The sequence below is a fragment of the Erinaceus europaeus genome, chromosome 20 (assembly GCF_950295315.1).
Source record: "Erinaceus europaeus chromosome 20, mEriEur2.1, whole genome shotgun sequence".
Classification (NCBI taxonomy): Eukaryota; Metazoa; Chordata; class Mammalia; order Eulipotyphla; family Erinaceidae; genus Erinaceus; species Erinaceus europaeus.
Window position 1 is genome coordinate 6,349,084 of NC_080181.1, and position 19,233 is coordinate 6,368,316.

The window sequence follows — 19,233 nt, forward strand, 5'->3', positions numbered from 1 at the left end:
TGTTTTATTGTTGTAGTTGTTGTTTATCTCGTTGTTGGATAGGACAGAGAGAAATGGAGAGAGGAGGGGAAGACAGAGGGGGGAGAGAAAGACAGACACCTGCAGTCCAGTTTCACCACTTGTGAAGCGACTCCCCTGCAGGTGGGGAGCCGGGGGCTCGAACCAGGATCCTTACACCGGTCCTTGTGCTTAGCGCCACCTGCGCTTAACCCGCTGTGCTGCCACCCGACTCCCCAATCAGGAGCTTTGTGACCTGAGGCCTCAGTGACCTTTTTTTGCCTACTAGGGTTATTGCTGGTCAGTGCCTGCATGATGAATCACTTACTCCTGTAGCTTTTTTCTTTCTTTTGATGGAGAAATTAAGAGGGGGGAGTGAGGTAGAGAGGTAGATGTTTCAGTTCTCTGTTTTATGTCTAGTAGTTGTCTTTTAACCCCTTGCTTCACTAAGCATTCACAACATCATCTTTGATTACGCAGTAGTATTCCATGGAGTATATATCCTTTAACTTTATGTTTTTATTTAAAATTCTTTAAAATAAGGGTGATTTATTTATTTATTTATTTATTTATTGCCTCCAGAGTTATTGCTGGGGCTCGGTGCCTGCACCATGAATCCACTGCTCCTGGAGGCCATTTTTCCCCCTTTTGTTGCCCTTGTTGTTGTAGTCTTGTTGTGGTTATTATTCTTGTTGTTGATATCATTAGTTGTTGGATAGGACAGAGAGAAATGGAGAGAGGAGGGGAAGACAGAGAGAGGGAGAGACAGACAGACACCAGACCTGCTTTACCGCCTGTGAAGCAACTCCCCTGCAGGTGGGGAGCCGGGGGCTCGAACCGGGATCCTTACACTGGTCCTTGTGCTTTGCACCAAGTATGCTTAACCTGCTGTGCTACTGCCTGACCCCCTTATTTATATATATATATATATATATTTTTTTTTTTTGAGTAATCAGCTTGAATTTATTTTATTTTTTATTTCTTTATTGGGGAATTAATGTTTTACATTCAACAGTAAATATGATAGTTTGTACATGCATAACATTCCCCAGTTTCCCATATAACAATACAACCCCCATTAGGTCCTCTGTCATCCTTCTTGGATCTGTATTCTCCCCACCCACCCACTCCCACCCCAGAGTCTTTTACTTTGGTGCAATACACCAATTCCAGTTCAGGTTCTACTTGTGTTTTCTTTTCTGATCTTGTTTTTCAACTCTTCCTGAGAGTGAGATCATCCCATAGTCATCCTTCTGTTTCTGACTTATTTCACTTAACATGAATTTTTCAAGGTCCATCCAAGATCGGCTGAAAACGGTGAAGTCACCATTTTTACAGCTTAGTAGTATTCCATTGTGTATATAGACCACAACTTGCTCAGCCACTCATCTGTTGTTGGACACCTGGGTTGCTTCTAGGTTTTGGCTATTAAAATTTTATGATTTTTGATTTACAAAATTATAAGACAATAGGGTTTCTATAAGGTTCCTACCACCAGAATTGTGTGTCCTCACCCCCTCCATTGGAAACTGTAGTAGTCCACCTAGGTCACCAATATAGCTGATTCTGTACCTGTATTTATGTATGTGTATGTATGTATATATATATGTACATTATTTCTTCCCAGTTTTTCAGTGGTTCTGCCTTGACTTCTAAGTCATCCCTACAGCTATTACTACTTCTGGATGTCTTTCCTTTTTCCCCCATGTTTCTCAGATAAGAGAAACAGTGCCTGGCTTGTTCTACTGTTTTGCAGATTCTCTTCCCTTTCAGTGATGGTATAAAAGTAAGATTCCTGGTGACAAACGCTTCAGGTTATCCCATAGCCTCCTTTTTTTTTTTTTTTTTTTTTTTTTTTTAACCAGAGCACTGTTCAGCTCTGGCTTATGGTGGTACAGGGGGATTGAACCTGGGACTTGGGAGCCTCAGGCATGAGAGTCTGTTTGCATAGCCATTATGCTCTCTACCCTCTGCCCCAGTCCCATAACTTCTTTATGAGTTGTGTGTCTCTGGGCATTTAGGGAGCTTCTGCTTTGTGCCACAACTTGGTTACCTATTCATCTGTTCTTGGATTGTTGCAGACACTGATTTATCAGATAGCAGCACTGTGGACGTAGGTGTGCATAGACATTTTCAAACAGTTGAGTGGCTTTTGTCTAGATGTGTGGGAGAGGAATTTCTGGGATATGGTAGGTTGTTTTTAATGTTTTCAGCAGTCTCTTAACTGTGTTCCATAGGAGCTACACTCACCTGTATTCCTGCCTATAGTGGGACCTTTCCTGCTTCATCCTCACCAGCACTTATGCTCACGGGGGTGAGATAGTCTCCCGGTCCTCTTTGCATTTCTCTGATAATCAGTGATTTTGAACATCTTTTCAGGTGCCTGTTGGCCATCTGATTATGTGTTTTGAAGAAGTGTCTATTCAGTCCTTTCTCCCATTAAAAAAATTTTTTTACTGGGTTTTGTGAAATATATATATATGTATATACATATACATATATATGTGTGTGTGTGTGTGTGTATCTATTAGCCTTTGGTCTGACAAGTGGCATAGCTGTGTCTTTCCCCATCCTGTAGGATGCCTGTCTGTTTGGGTTGATGGTTCTTGTTGCTGTACAGAAACTTCAGCATGTGTCAGGATGGTTGAATGGCTTAAGGCACCAGAATCTTTGCAGCTTGATGTAGTCAGTCCCAGTAGTTGTTAGCTACCAATAATTTTTTAATAAACATAACAAACTTAGTTGGATTGTAGAAAACAGTAGTGAGGAAAGGTAGGAATGATAAGTTCTAATGTTTCATCTCAAAGGGATAGTTACTAGATTATTTTGGTTTATAATTTTGATATAAAATACACATTATGTCATAACTAAATTGAAAACCTCAGGAAACACAAATTTCTATACTATTCTTACTGATTGTCAGTAATGAATCTTAATTATCCTCGACTGTTTTTTATTAGAATGATAATATGTACTGAAAGCCAAACTGTTTCTAGTATTGTGAACGCACAGTAGTGAAAATCGAACAGCAAGACATGTTTCCTGATTGTTAAGTGTGGGGGGTGGAATGAGGAAATCAGCAGCACATGACAACAAAACCCTTTTCTCAGTGACTTGAATCTCAAAGTACACATCAAACTAAATGAAACGAAGGGAGAAATCTTGTGTTTCAACTCTGTTTGCTGTAGCTGATGTTTCTTCTGTTTTTCTTGATGTTGGTCTCAAGACTGAAGACATTTACAAGCAAGAAATCATGCAATGTTCTGCTGAGGTTGCTTATGTATTTCTGGTTCCTGGTCTGCCAGCTAAGTCTTAGAGGCATTTTGAGTTTACCTCTGTGCATGCTGGCACGAGGTGGACCTGTTTTCTTCCACATGTGACCTCTCAGTTGTCTCTTGCCACTTAATTTTCTGGGCCCCTGTGTCTTAGATCAGTTGACCATAATGTGGCTTACTTTTGGAATCTCAGTTCTATCCCGTGGTTGTATGAATTTTTTTTATTTGAAAAATTAGTTTGGATTATTAATTGAGAGGAGCTGTTGAGTTTAAAATTAGTTTTGGCTTCATACATTTTGAAATGCAATGAAATCATTTAACTCATGCTTGGTCTAGCTGATAAATCGTCTTCAAAAGTATGTCAGTGATTTGTGACTTTTAAACAGTAGAGCACCTGTGTTTCTTTAGTCACCTCCAGGTCTGAAGAAGAATTTGATGAGAACGTACGAATCTTGGACTCCTGAGCAAATCAGCAAAAAAGACAATGTGCACCGAGCTCAGGCACTCTTCAGTTTCGCATGGTTTCACGCTGCATGCCAAGAAAGAAGAAACTATATCCCACAGGTGAGAAGGACGCACTAGGTGCATTCTGAGCTCTGCAATTTCTCTCACAACATCTAGACAGTAGAGCATATATAGCTAGCATTAACTCACACCTTGGCTCATGACATATTTCCACCACAGATAGAGCATTTTCTGTTCACTTTTTGTGCTATAGGTAGTTACCTAGTTCGTATCTGTTTATGTAGGACAGTGGGAACCATCCTAAGCCCTCCATAGTTGTTAGATACTATTTGCTATGGGTTGGAGCTCGTGCACATACCAGGATTCATAAACTGAATCTCCCTACCCATTTCTCCTTTCCTACATCTCTCTCAGTAAAATGTATTGGTATCCACTTAACTTTCTCAAGCTTGAAACCTATATGTTCATCTGTTTGATTCTCTTAGCATCTCTATTAGTATTTGCTAAGTCTGTGAAAACAATAAATGACAATGTCATAATCTGTATACTATACTTAATGGGGAAGATATTCTCACTATTTTCAAAGGAGAACACTGAGTCTTGATAAGCAATTAACATGGTGGGACCATCATACCTTCAAAGCTAAAGATCAGGCCCAACTTCCTGTAAAAACATCCCCTAAGTTCTGACACCCAGTGAAGATAGGAAGGATAGCAGTAGTGATGCGCCTTTCTGAGAAGAGTATTGCGTGTGGTTTTTGATTATCTTTATTGGATAGCGACAGCCAGAAGTCGAGAGGGAAGGGAAGATAAAGAGGGAGAGAGACAGAGAGACACTAGTAGCTCTGCTTCACCACTCGCAAAGCTTTCCTCCTGCAGGTGGGGACTGGGGGCTTGAACCCTGGTCCTTGTGCACTATAACATGTGCTCAACCAGGTGTACCACCACCCAGCCCCAGAATAATACTAAAACAAAACAAAACAAAACAGCGTTTGCTGATTAACAAGATCAAACCAGAGCATCACTCTAGCATATGAAACCCCCATCCCTCTTGTCCCTCCCCCTCCCTCCCCTACTCCTTTTCAAACTTCACTTACTTATAAGAGAGAGAGCACAGCCAGAGCAGCACTTGCGCATAGGAAGCAGACTTGGCCTCAAGCTGAAGGTCCAAGGCTTTACCCACTGCACCACCTCCTGGGCCGCCTTTGATTATTGTTCTTGCCTTACTGTTGACTCCCTATGGTGGGTCAGCTTACTGAAAGGAGATGATTGACAACATAGCTGACATATGTCTACGATTTCTACCTATAATTTATTTTGGACAGAGACAAATTAGGAGGGGACGGGAGGTCGAGGGGGAGCTTCACCTCTCCTCACGTTGGTGGCTGGTTCCAAAGAAGGCAGAGCCACAGGCTCTTACTGAGTGGCTGCTCACTGCACCCACAGTTCTGGACCTTCCTTTGCAGATCAGGGCATTCTGAGATTACCAGACTGCCTCTTGGCCTTTTCGAGAAGGGGATACAGGCTGCTGTCACTCACATGTACCATGTGTGGGTGTGAATATATTCCTGAAATATTATAGTTTTGTAAACTCTGCTAAATCACTACTAGAAATTTTTTAAAAAAAAAAAATCAGTAGACCTCAGAGTATCAGGCTTGAGTCCTGTGCATAAGCGTTATGATGTCTCCTCAGCCCTGGCTCCCCCCCACCCCCAGACAGATACAGAGAAGCATATGGACAGAGGAAAAGAAAGACCATAGCACCAAAGCTTCCTTCAGTGTTTGGGGACCAGGCTTGAACCCGGTGGGTCATGAGCATGAGAAAGCAAGTGCACTGTCCAAGAGACCTATGCTGCTGGCCCGCCATGGGCACTGTTAAGAAATCATGAATACTGCCCAAACCTTCTCGGGACTCAGTACCTTTCTGTTGAGTGCTTTCGTTCGGTAGTGTCCTAGTGTTCCCTTTCCAAGCTTGTATTCATCCAGTCAGTCGTCTTTGTGAATGAACAGAGTCATTCTTTCAAATAGGTCTTTTGCCACTAGTGCTTCTTGTGCCTTTGAAATTCCACTGCTCCTGGCAAACTGTTTTCCTTTCAAAAAGTATCAAAAAGAGACGGGGGGGGGGGGGGGGAGGGGGGAAGAGAGGAGGAGATAAGAGAAAAGGACACTTCCCCTGAGCAGCTGCTCCCATTTGCTGCCCTTGACTCAAACCCAGGTCCTACTGCATGGTGAAGGGTTTGCTGGGCTGGGTGAGCTACTGCCAACCTTAGAAGGCATTCTTGTTATTTCTCTTTTTGGTATATTGTTCACTACTGTACAATCCACTGCTCTGCTTTCAGTCTACTTTTAATCTTTCCAAAGTGGAACTTTCCCTTTCCTCATAGATTAGGTCAGATCTTTCTCTTCAGTCTACTTTAATCTTTCCAAAGTGGAACTTTCCCTTTCCTCATAGATTAGGTCAGATCTTTCTCTTCTATGTTCCCAGACTGTTTCTTTCCAGCAAATATAGTACACTTGGCATGAGTCCTTGAATGACCATCTTTTATTCTGAATTTTATTTGGTAAACAAAATTACCAATATTCCTAAATACTTTCAAAAACTTAAGACTTAGTTTGATATTATTTTATCTAGCTGGTTATAGTTAATGGAGCCCCATGGATTATTTTTCTATAAGCTTTGTAGTTACTAGCTGTTATATAGTAACAGCTAGTAATTCTAATTCCACTATGAGTTCATTGTTGTTGATTTATATGAGTGCTTTGTGGGTCAGATGTACAGAAATTGTTACATGCCTTTGTATCTTTACATATTTTTATGATTGTAAAGAAAATGGACAACTCTGAAGGTTGAAACTATAGGGCTATCTCAGTCTGTACATTTAGTAGACTCAAGCTTATTATGCCACTTCTTTATATCGTCACGGATTTGAAGGTTAACTATTCATGGGATTGATTTTTTGCATGTTATAGAGGTAAATAAGATTTAATATCTACTGCTAAGTCATTTTTGTAAGGTGATGTTATTTTCTTTTAGTACTGCTTTGTAACATTATAAAAATAGGGGCATAGCTCCACACCATTCCCACCTCCAAGATTCTGTGCCTCAGTGCCCCCCAGTGATCATCACCAGTCTCCCAAGGTCTTAGCTACAGCTTGGCTTTTTTTCAGGATTATGTGTTTGAATTCTCCATATCCCACATGAGTGAAATCACCTGGCGGCTGTCCTTCACTCCCCTCCTTCATGCAGCACAGGCACCTACAGCCCCATCAGCTTCATCTCCGAGGGCACAGCAGCATCTATCTTCACTGCTGAGCAGTGCTTCATTGAGTGCAGGCCTCTTACTTCTTGGTCCAGAAATCAGCTGATGGGCACGTAGGTTGTTTCCATATTCTGGCTGCTGTTCCTTCAAATTAGTGTTGTCATGTGTGATAACAGTCTTGTACTGTACATCTGTATTTCCCCAACAAAGTAATTAAGAAAAAAGTTGGGCCAGCAAAATTTCTCATCTGCATAGTGTGCTTGCTTTGTCAAGCATATGACCCAGGTTTAAGCACAACCCCTGGTGTACTGGAGGAAGCTCTGGTGCTGTTACCTTCCTAGTCTCTGTCACTCTTGTCTGTCTGTCTCTCTCTCTTTGAAAAAGTTAGCCTGGCATGGTGAAGGCCTGGCACTGACACACACGCACACACACACACCTATTGGCTGAGTTTGGGACATGGTTCAGGCTGTTCACACATCCTGCATGCCTGAGGTCTCGGGCTACAGATTCAATCCCCAGCACCAGCTTCTGTCAGTACTAAGCAGAGTTTGTTTTGCATGGACATGAGAGAGTTCTGTAGACATCTGTCATAAGGAGATGAGAAATTATACCCATGTACCACAGATACACTGTAAGACATTGCATCCCATCCTCATAAAATGGAAGAAGACAACAAAAATTTAGGGATGGTACTATAACTCACCTGGATAGTATCTGTTTTGCCACTCTCACTCTTTTCCTGCTAGTGTGTATCACTGTGGCTCAGTACCTGTACAATCCCCTGCTCTTGGTAATCTCTTCCTCCTCCTCTTTAAGAAAGAAGGTGAGAAATAGAGATCATGAGACACCATAGCACTGTCTTTGCTTGTGGCGTTTCCGTTTGCAAGTGTACCCATTTGCTGGCCTGGAACTCCAAGCTGTGCCTTGTGCTTGTTAAAGTGAGCCATCTTCCCCATCTCTTGTCTTTTCTATCTGAAAAAGTTGAAGACTTGACAACAATAGTGAACATTCTCAAGTATTTTTTTTTTCAAACAAGTAAGAATTTGAAAAGCATTAAAGACAATGATGCATGTACATTCGTGTTTAAAATCTTAATGTATAACTTATAGTTCTTTAATACTTTTAAAATTTGTTTTGATAGGGTTGGACCAAGTTTTATGAATTTTCTCTCTCAGATCTTCGAGCTGGTTACAACATTATTGATAGGCTCTTTGATGGTAAGTTTTAATGAGGAAAATTTTCACCAGCTGTTATGAAAACATTCTGATGTCTTATTAACAAAGAGGATTTTCAGGAAAACCCCATCACTAATTGCATTTTAGTTCTTATTTCCTGTTGTACTTCCTGGCTGCAGTATTTTTATCTTAGAGCACTTATTGTGGTCATTGGGTTTAATATGAACCGTGGCCTTTTTGGCTGATTATAGTTCTGTTTGCTGAGACCTACCAAAGATCTTGTCTCTGTTTTGTGTCGTTGAACATTTCAGACTTTACACTTCAACTGAATTATTCACATGGCTCTGGATTCTAGAGCAGATTACTGTACTTGTGTGACTTTCTGACTTAGGTAACAACCTTTTAAAAATTGTTACCAGGGTTTATTAGTGGGGCTTGGTGTCTACATGATGAACCCATTGTTCCCAATGGCCATTTTTTCCTTCCATCTGATAGGACAGAAAGAAATTGAGAGGGGAGACGTGATAGAGAGAAATACACCTGAAGCACTGTTGCAGTACTCAAGATCCCCCACAGGTGGGGACCAGGGACTTGAACCCAGGAAGCTTATGTTCTCAACCAGGTGTGGCACTACTTGGCCACTGACCAAGCTTTTCTGTTTTTCCATACGTATCATTGGGAAATAGTAGTAGGCCTGCACTTCTTGTGAAATTTTGAGTTGTAGGCATGCAAAATATGGGAAATTCTTACTTGATTAAGATCTCTAGTAACCAATAAAATATTATATTAATATACATGTTAATAAGCACCTTATGATATTTAATGGATAAAATACTATTTCATATCCCATAAATGTCTCTGGGACCTGGAATATTTGATATTTTAGAATATGTTTAAGCAATATTTCTATTAACTTAAAAATCAAGCTAATACAATGTTTTTTAATTATAGGAACAAAGGATATTCAGTGGGAATTTCTACATGGTTTACTTGAAAATGCAATTTATGGAGGACGTATAGATAACTCTTTTGACCTTAGAGTTCTTCAATCATATCTGAAGCAGTTTTTCAATTCTTCAGTAGCTGATATATTAAACCAGTGGAGTAAGAAAAGTCTTTTCCCACATAATATATCTTTACCAAAATCCTGCAGCATATTGGTAGGTAAAAGTCTTCATTTTTAATTTTATTATGTATTTGGATTACTTCTTAAATTGTTAAGTATTTGTTGTTTCTTTTCAAATGCACAGGCATAATTGTTCACAAATATATTTTTATATCCATGCATGACCTGATTCTCTCAACTACAGTTGGGTATCTTCTATGCTTTTAGCAAAAATTGATGAATTAGTAATAGAATATAACATGTGGATGACTCTTCAAGGATGAGGCCAGGGGGTGGGAGGAGTATGGATGCTCTGAAGGTCTGGAATAAGGAAATATGAGATGAGTATGAAAGAGGAAATATTTTCATCTTCTGCTTACAGTTTTTAGTAGTCACAAACACAGGAAGACCCCTCTTTACTGCACTTGAGCACTTCTTTGTGTTTTACCCAGCTGCAGTTTTTTGCTTTGAACCATTACAGTTAAATTCCAGAGTATAGAAGATAAGTATTTTTATTTAGGGGGTTAATGCTTTACAGTGCAGTCACTGTACATGAGTAATATATATGCCGCAGTTTGTTTTTTTGGTTTTTTTTTTGCCACTCACCTGTCTTTGGGCATTTTGGTTGCTTCCAGGTTTTGACTAGCACAAATCGTGTTGCTATGAACATAGGTGTGCATGAGTCTCACTAGATAAGTCTAAACTTACAGCAGTTCTAGGGCTGGAGCATTAGTTCATTGGGTGTTATGCCTGCTTTGTTCTGCATGTAGCACAGGCCCAGGCCCTGGCAACATGGACAGGTGTGGTGGTCTAGGAAGCTTTGGCATTGTGCTGTCTCCTTCAAGCTCAATAAAATGGCCCAGCGTGTTAAAAGTGCATGCTTGCAGCCTAGGTTACAGACATGCACATACTTTTCAGACTGCCACATGAGCCCTTTTGGACAGTGTCTGCTTTGCTGTGTACCTCATCCAGGTTCAAGCCCTGCCCCTACCACACTGGAGGATGTTGCTGTGCTGTGCTGTGCTGTCGTCGCCTTCTCTATTTCCACTGGCGGAAACAGTCAGCCTGGATCACTGAAATCCAGCAATGACAAAAAATAAATCCCCAAATATCTCTATGACAAAAGTACAGATTTCCTCATGAATAATACACACATTTATATTCAGAAATGGATTTCTTTGGTCAGTGTTGTGGTATTTTCTCTCATTCAGGTATTTTTCATGACAATTCCAGTTAGCAAAATGGTCAGAAGCAAAAGCTTAAGAGTCAGTCGTGACTGGGACTCTCTGCATGTCTCTTAAGCTGCTGAGCAGAATCTCTGCTGCTCCTCAGCCCCTCCTCCTCTACTCATTCATGTAGAACGTGCACTGAGCCTGTGACGCGCCTGGGGTGTGGGGGGCCCTTGGAGTGAGTACGCAAGCTGACCTATCGTATGTTTCACACAGTGAAACCCAACAAGTCCACTCTGTTGCTTGGGCCTTAAACTGAAAAATGGAACTCCGGCCAGATGGTAGCTCATCCAGTAGAATACACACATTACTATGTGCGAGGACACGGATTCAAGCCCCAGTCCTCATCTGTGTGTGTGTGTGTGTGTGTGTGTGTGTGTGTGTGTGTGTGTGTGTGTGTGTGTGTGTGTGTGTGTGGTGGTTCAGGCTCATGAGCTGTGGAACAGTGCTGAGGATGTCTCTCCTTTTCTCTGTGTCTCTTTATGTCTCCCTCTCCATTTCTCTGTCTCTATTTGGAAAAGAGGCGAAAATGACCACTGGGCATGGTGACATCCTGCAGGCACCAAGAGTCGGCAGTAACCATTGGGGGATATAAATAAATGAATAGGGAAAAAAGGAAAAATGAAATCCACACAGAAAAATATACATCATAAATGTTCAGTGCAGCAGATTTTTTTTTTTAAATGGGAAGCCCAGGAGTAACCAGCACAAGGCACAAGAAAGGGAATATTACTAGCACCAGAAATCCTCTTCATTGTCTGCTCATTGTTACCTCCCCCCACAGAGAGTTTATTATCCTGACTTCTGCCAGTCTAGAGCAGTGATGCCTGTTCATGTGGTATGTAAGTGATGTCATACAGTAACTATTGTTTCGTGTCCTAGTGAAGACAGGTTGGTCTGTCTCTCATTGAGGAGCATGTCAATGTAGAGAGGAGACCCTAGTCTAGGTAAGAAATCTCATCGCCACTTTGAAATGGGCAAAGTGTAAAATAAAAAATGTAAGAGCACGTTCTTGGTTTAGTGGAGGATTTGTGAGAGCCAGTGAGAACACGCGTCTGTCGTATACCAGGAATATGTGCAGACAGGTGTGTCCTCAGTCTGTACATACATGCACATTATGAGTCAACACCATCAGAAGTTCATGTGCTAAACTGAAGAAGGAAATGTTCAAGAAACAGATGGCTGGAATATTCTGGTAGCAGAATTGCACTTTGAAAATTAGCCTTTGGGAGGTTCTAGGGGAAATAATTCCAGGACTTTGTTGAGAACATCTCTCATGATGGCAATGCATACAGTAAGGACGGGCACTGCAATGGGTTCATTTTCACCAAAGCAAAACACCTTTGAATTTGGAGAATTAGGATAAAAAAGTGTGTCAGCTTTTCTATGAACAAATATTAATGACAATATTTCTTGTATGTAAGTGAGTTAATATTTTACATGGAGGATGAGATTCACCTAGAATGTGAAGGTAGGAATGATTTCATACTTGGCAGCATATATAAATTCAATATTTATTAAAAACTGGTTTTTATTTTATATCTAGGACTATCGTGCTGTCATTGAAAAACTTCCTGAGGATGACAAACCTAGTTTCTTTGGTCTGCCTGCAAATATCGCTCGCTCATCTCAGTGCATGATCAGTTCTCAGGTATCCTAAAATCATCTTTCTTTAATGTATTTCTGGTGTGGATATGGAGAGAGGGAGAGGTGTCAGAGCTTCCTCTAGGGCTTGGCTCAAGGTACACATCCTGCCCAGTGAACCAGCTCTCTCCTGCCCTCCAGCTACCATATGGGACAGTGATGGTGTTGAGTCTGGAAGAGAAAAATGAAGAAGCTTTTCTATCAAGGTTACTTGGTAATATACCAAGTTAAATGTCATGAAACTTCATCTGATAGCAGTTATCAGTTACAGACCCATCGTAACTGGCATTAGTGACAGGTTCCCTCCAGCATGGTCTATACTAAAGGGCTGTTTGCATCTTAACAGGCACATTTCAGCTCCCACCATACAGTCATCCCTTTACCTCGTTTATATATCAGCTGGTCTCAAAGTCTGAACACTGACTTTTGTTTTTATGTAGTTCACCCTTTGTTTTCTTTTTCTTTTTCTTTTTTTTTTTTGCTATTACTGATTTATTTTTGAGGCTGTGGGTATAATTTCCACATTCACAACCAAAACCCTGTGCTTTCACCCTACCAATGGTAACCACCGAACCACCATAGTTTGCTTCTTTCTGTTTTTTTGTTTTCTTTTTTAAAATTTATTTCTTTATTGGGGAATTAATGTTTTACATTCAACAGTAAATATAATAGTTTGTACATGCATAACATTCCCCAGTTTTCCCATTTAACAATACAACCCCCACTAGGTCCTCTGTCATCCTTCATGGACCTGTATTCTCCCCACCCACCCACCCCAGAGTCTTTGACTTTGGTGCAGTACGCCAATTCCATTTCAGGTTCTACTTGTGTTTTCTTTTCTGATCTTGTTTTTCAACTTCTGCCTGAGAGTGAGATCATCCCATATTCATCCTTCTGTTTCTGACTTATTTCACTCATGATTTTTTCAAGGTCCATCCAAGATCGGCTGAAAACGGTGAAGTCACCATTTTTTACAGCTGAGTAGTATTCCATTGTGTATATAGACCACAACTTGCTCAGCTACTCATCTGTTGTTGGACACCTGGGTTGCTTCCAGGTTTTGGCTATTACAAATTGTGCTGCCAAGAACATATGTGTACACAGATCTTTTTGGATAGATGTGTTGGGTTCCTTAGGATATATCCCCAGGAGAGGAATTCCAGGGTCACAGGGTAGGTCCATTTCTAGCCTTCTGAGAGTTCTCCAGACTGTTCTCCACAGAGGTTGGACCAATTGACATTCCCACCAGCAGTGCAGGAGGGTTCCTTTGACCCCATACCCTCTCCAGCATTTGCTGCTGTTACCTTTTCTGATGTGTGACATTCTCACAGGAGTGAAGTGATAGCTCATTGTGTCTTTATTTGCATTTCTCTGACAATCAGAAACTTGGAGCATTTTTTCATGTTTCTCGGCCTTTTGGATCTCTTCTGTGGTGAATATTCTGTCCAAGCCCTCCCCCCCATTTTTGGATGGGGTTATTTGTTGTCTTGTTGTTGAGTCTGGCAAGCTCTTTATATATGTTGGTTATTAAACTCTTATCTGATGTATGGCATGTAAAGATCTTCTCCCATTCTGTGAGGGGTCTCTTGGTTTGGGTAGTGGTTTCTTTTGCTGTGAAGAAGCTTTATAATTTGATGTAGTCCCATAGGTTTATATTTGCCTTAGTCTTCTTTGTAATTGGATTTGTTTCATTGAAGATGTCTTTAAAATTTATGCAGAAAAGAGTTCTGCCAATATTTTCCTCTAAGTATTTGATAGTTTGAGGTCTAACATCCAAGTCCTTGTTCCACTTGGAATTTACTTTTGTATTTGGTGAAATACAGTGATTCAGTTTCATTCTTCTGCATGTTTCAACCCATTGTTTCCAACACCATTTGTTGAAGAGACTCTGCTTTCCCCATGTAATAGTCTGGGCCCCTTTGTTAAAGATTAGATGTCCACAGGTGTGAGAGGCCTCACTTCTGGGCTCTAAGTTCTATTCCACTGGTCAGTGTGTTTATTCATGTTCCAGTACCAAGCAGTTTTGATGGCAATGGCCCTATAATACAGTTTGAGATCTGGGAGTGTGATGCCTCCGGTTCTGTTCTTTTTTCTCAAGATTGTTTTGGCAATTCTAGGTCTTTTCTGGTTCCAGATAAACATTTGTAGCATTTTTTCTATTCTCCTAAAAAATGTGCTTGGGATCTTGATGGGGATAGCATTAAATTTGTAGATGGCTCTGGGTAATATATTCATTTTGATGATATTAATTCTTCCAACCCATGAACATGGAATATCTTTCCACTTCTTTGTGTCTTTTTCAATTTCTTTGAGTAGTGACTCATAATTTTCAGTATACAAGTCTTTCACTTCCTTGGTTAGGTTTACTCCTAGATATTTTATTGTTTTTGTTGCTATAGTAAAAGGAGTTGATTTCTGGATTTCAATTTCTTCTAGCTTAGTGTTTGCATAGAGAAATGCCACTGACTTTTGAATGTTAATTTTATAGCCTGACACCTTACTGTATTTCCTGATGATTTCCAAAAGCTTCTTGCTGGATTCCTTAGCTTTTTCCATGTATACTATCATGTCATCTGCAAATAAGGAAAGTTTGACTTCTTCTCTTCCAATCTGTATGCCTTTAATTCCTTGCTCCTGCCTGATTGCTATGGCAAGAACTTCCAACACTATGTTGAATAGTAATGGTGATAGTGGGCAGCCCTGTCTAGTAACTGATCTGAGTGGAAATGCTTCCAGTTTTTCACCATTGAGTATGATGTTGGCTGTAGGTTTGCTATATATAGACTCCACTATCTTCAGGAATTTTCCATCTATTCCCATTTTTTGTAGTGTTTTGATCATAAAGGGATGTTGTATTTTGTCAAAGGCTTTCTCTGCATCTATTGATATGACCATGTGGTTTTTTGGTCTTGCTTTTGTTGATGTGGTGGATCACATTGATTGATTTACATATATTAAACCAACCTTGCATGCCTGGGATAAACCCCACTTGGTCATGATGTCACCCTCTGTTTTCTCTCTACCATACAAGAATGTGGAATCATTGGTTTGTAACTCTCTTTGATGACCTCTAGGTCTGTCTATCCTTCTTACTGAAGACAGCAGATTTCATATTTTTTATAGCTCATTATGCTATTGTGTATATAAGTTAGTATGTATATTCTTAGATACTTTATCCATCTGTCTGTCAATAGACACTTAGATTGTTCTTATGTTTTAGTTACTATAAATAATGTCAAATGGGGGGTCGGGCGGTGGCGCAGTGGGTTAAGCGCATGTGGCGCAAAGTGCAGGGACCGGCGTAAGGATCCCGGTTCGAGCCCCCGGCTCCCCACCTGCAGGGGAGTCGCTTCACAGGCGGTGAAGCAGGTCTGCAGGTGTCTATCTTTCTCTCCCCTTCTCTGTCTTCCCCTCCTCTCTCCATTTCTCTCTGTCCTATCCAACAACGAATTGCGTCAACAAGGGCAATAATAATAACCACAACGAAGCTACAACAAGGGCAACAAAAGGGGGGAAAAATGGCCTCCAGGAGCGGTGGATTCATGGTGCAGGCACCGAGCCCAGCAATAACCCTGGAGGAGGAAAAATAAATAAATAATGTCAAATGTTAAAAAAAGCCAAACATATCTTTCTTGATGACTCATATAAAAGTAGTGTTTTATTGTCTATTTAACTTTTTTTTTTTTCCATGAAGTTTTGTTTCTATAGAGCCTGTATTTGTTTCTCTAGCCATTGTCATTTCAGAATTCAGTCTTTGTGTCCAGAGGTGGCTAAGAGAATAGCCTTACAACTTGCCTGTGTAAGGCCTCAGTTAGATCTTTGGTGCTGCACATATCAGGGCCAGGGTGCTCTGGGGTCTGTCTCACAAATAACAAACAGGCTGACAGAGGGCTGCAGCACAGTGGGGAGTGGACAGACATGTGGCCAGGAGGTAGAGAGGCCCAGGGAGACCAGGGAATGCCACCTCCTGTGAACTTGGGTAGTAACAGGTTACTCTGTGGCACCTTCCTTGGGAAGAAGTAACTGTGGAGTAAGACTGGAAGCAAGTGAGAAACAGTTAGAAAGCAGTTGGTTTAGGCTGATGCAATTGTCCAAAGGTGGTCAAAGACTTTGGTATTATTATTGATCGTACCGATTTTTAAATTCATTTTTCACATAAAACTATACACACATCTGTCAGAATCCTTTTGCCTTGCGTTTTTTTATGCAAAGCTATAGCAAGCTGCACTATATCCTTACGATACCAAGGTCTTTCTGTTGCCAGAGATGTGCCTGCTTGTTAGGGGGCATCTCTCAGGCACTCAGCTGCTGCAGTCAGCTCGTAAACACGTGCAGATGCTCCTGTTCAGTGCCTGAAACCAGGGAATTCAAGATTTTTCTATTCTTTCATAACTTTTTTTTGAGTATTTCACCTCATTTTTTAGGAAGGTTATTTACAAGCTGTAACTGTCACAATACCAGCACCAGCAAAGACAATATATGCGTGCGTGTGTGTGTGTGCGCACGCGCGCGTGCGTGGGGGGGGGCAGGTGGCAGTGCTCCAGGTTGGGTGCATATGTTACCATGAATGAGGACCTGAGTTCAAACCCCCCAGTCCCCACCTCCAGGGGGAAAGTTTTGTGAGTGAAGTAGGGCTGCAAGTAGCTCTCTCTCTCTCTCTCTCCCTATCTCCCCCTACCTGTCTCTATTCAATAATAAGTAAAGATAATATAAAAAAAATTTAAAAATATATGTGTGTAATTATATACAAAGTAATAAATTCCAAATATAAAGCAGTTCTTGTTTTGAATATTATCACTTGAATTCCAAGACCATTTCTCGTAGCCTTTCTCCATTCCTCCCACCTCCCATCCTTCCTCTCTTTTTCTTGGATGAGGTAGGGGGATATAGAGAGGGAGAAAGAGAAGCCCAAAGCACCGCTTCACTGCTTGTGAAGCAAATCTGGGTCCTTCAGCATGGCTACATGTGCACTCAACTGGGCGTGTCTCTGTCTGGCCCCAAGTCCATTGTCCAAGCTTCTTTGATTGAGGAAATAATGGTCTATAGGACCGCCGCTGCCGAAAGCACACTCAGTCCAAGTCTGACCTTATGTTTCTCTTGACTTCCTTCGTTTCTTAAGCTCTACCTATACATGATGTTAACCTGTGTTGGTCCTCCTCACTTAACAGCTGGCAGTGCTACAGGTCACAGCGCTCAGGGACAAGCTTCTCCAGCACTGAAATAATACTGCAGGTGTCTTTTTCCTTCTCCTTCTGTATCTCTTTCCCTCTCAATTTTTCTGTCTCTATTAAATAAGTATATTGTTTTTTTTCAAAAAACAAATCTCACATGCAATTTTTCAAGTACAGAAGGTATTACCTCTTTTGAGCTAGCTAACATTTTTACAGTTTTAACACCATGCATGAAAATTCTTAGCCCCTTTCCCTTCAGACATCTTTTAGCATTCTCATTTGTCTTCTGTCATGTTTGACAAATTTGAAACACAAATAAGTGATAGCAAATGTTACTGAAGTTAAAATAGCACTTCTGAGCGCCAACTAGTGATGTTTTCTGGTCTCGCAAAGCTGATGAATTAGGTGCTGTTGGAGGGTTCAGCTCGAGCAAATGAAAATCATTTATCAGAAAAACAAAGAAAATGAAACTATGGCTACAACTTTTTCAAGATTAGAGAATCAGTTAAAAGCTCTAGAAGTAACTTGACTTTAACAGAATGAGTGTGGATGTTTACCAGTTAAGTAGTACATTCATTCTGAAAGATCGATGACCCTTATTTTATTATATACTTTACTAATACAAGAACCAAACGAATTAGGAAATACAGTCCACTCTGTTAAACAGGAAACCAGCTGAAATCCCTCAAAAAGTATAAAGGTAGTCGCCATGCCGCAAACCCCCATGTGCGAGAACTAGCTTTGGAAGAACATGGAGGCTAGTTGCTCTTTTTCTGCCAGTGGGATGACAGCTAGAGCTCAGTGCCTGTACAGTGACTCCATTGTTCTGGCAACCAGGCCTTTTGTTGATTTTTTTGATAGAGGGTGACAGAAAGAAACAGCAGCAGAGAGGGAGGGAGCAATACTTGCAGCACTGCTCCAGCTCTTGTAATGTCCCCCCAGGAGGGGGCCTCAGCGGCTTGAACCAGGTTCTTGCGCACGGTAATGTCTAAGCTTTGCTAGGTGAGCCATTACCCCATCTGGAGAAGCTAGTTGTAAGTGGATTGTGTTTCTCAGGTAAGTGAGTCAACAGCACTATTTTTATATTCAGTTAAAATATTTGTGAATACTAGTTGCTAACTTAATTTTCTTACACCCCTCTTAAGACCTATAGTATAAAATTTAGTACACTACTATTTGGATTTATCTTAGTAGAAGATCATGAAGATTAAAGTTTCACTTTTTTAAGATTAACAAGATTGTAAGATAGCAGGAGTACAATTCCACATAGTTCATCCACCAGAGTTCCATGTCCCACCCCCTCCATTGAAAAATTTCCTATTCTTTATATGGACCAGAGATACTCATGGGGTGCAGAAGGTGGGAGTTCTGGCTTCTGTAATTGCTTCTTCCCTGGACGTGGGCATTGGCAGGTGGATCCACACAACCAACCTATTTCTCTCTCTCCCTAGTGGGGCAGGGCTCTGGGGAGGGGAGGTTCCAGGACACATTTCCATTTGAGTTTTAGGAGTAAAGGCTGAGGTGACAACTTAAACTTAGAGCCTTTAAATTTGCAATGATTCCTAACTCACTACGAATATTTTGTTGTGTGGGGCATCTCTACTCCTCGCTATTTAAGGAGGAAAGACAGGACAGCACTGAAGCTCGCTGCAGCGCAGTGGGTCTGGCTGAAGCCTGGTTGTGCACAGGACTGACCAGGTGTACTATCCTTTGAGATATCTTGCGGCCTCCAACCAATAATTCCTTGAATTGGCTTTATGATTTCATACAATCTGTTCTGTTACTTCTGTTACTTACTGTCTTTGCTGTATTGAATCTTAAATGATTTTTCAGCATTTTGAAATTAAGAAATATGCAAATAATTCAACCTGTAAAATATTTTGGATTTTAGCAATGAGAAAATAGAAACAGTG

At 40.9% G+C, this 19,233-nt stretch overlaps 1 protein-coding gene and 1 long non-coding RNA gene across 5 annotated transcripts in view; one reads left to right on the forward strand and one right to left on the reverse strand.

Moving 5' to 3' along the window:
* DYNC2H1 (dynein cytoplasmic 2 heavy chain 1) overlaps positions 1-19,233 on the forward strand; it is a 197,217-nt gene that overhangs the window by 165,263 nt on the left and 12,721 nt on the right. For all 4 annotated transcript variants that reach the window (XM_060179749.1, XM_060179751.1, XM_060179750.1 and 1 more), the window contains 4 exons: positions 3,681-3,836; positions 8,138-8,213; positions 9,123-9,331; positions 12,052-12,156. In XM_060179749.1, the coding sequence (XP_060035732.1) occupies positions 3,681-3,836; positions 8,138-8,213; positions 9,123-9,331; positions 12,052-12,156 (546 nt within the window). The remainder of the gene's footprint in view (positions 1-3,680; positions 3,837-8,137; positions 8,214-9,122; positions 9,332-12,051; positions 12,157-19,233) is intronic.
* The window catches only part of LOC132534955 (uncharacterized), a 199,434-nt gene that overhangs the window by 28,910 nt on the left and 151,291 nt on the right, over positions 1-19,233 (reverse strand). The gene's annotated exons all lie outside the window — the stretch shown is intronic.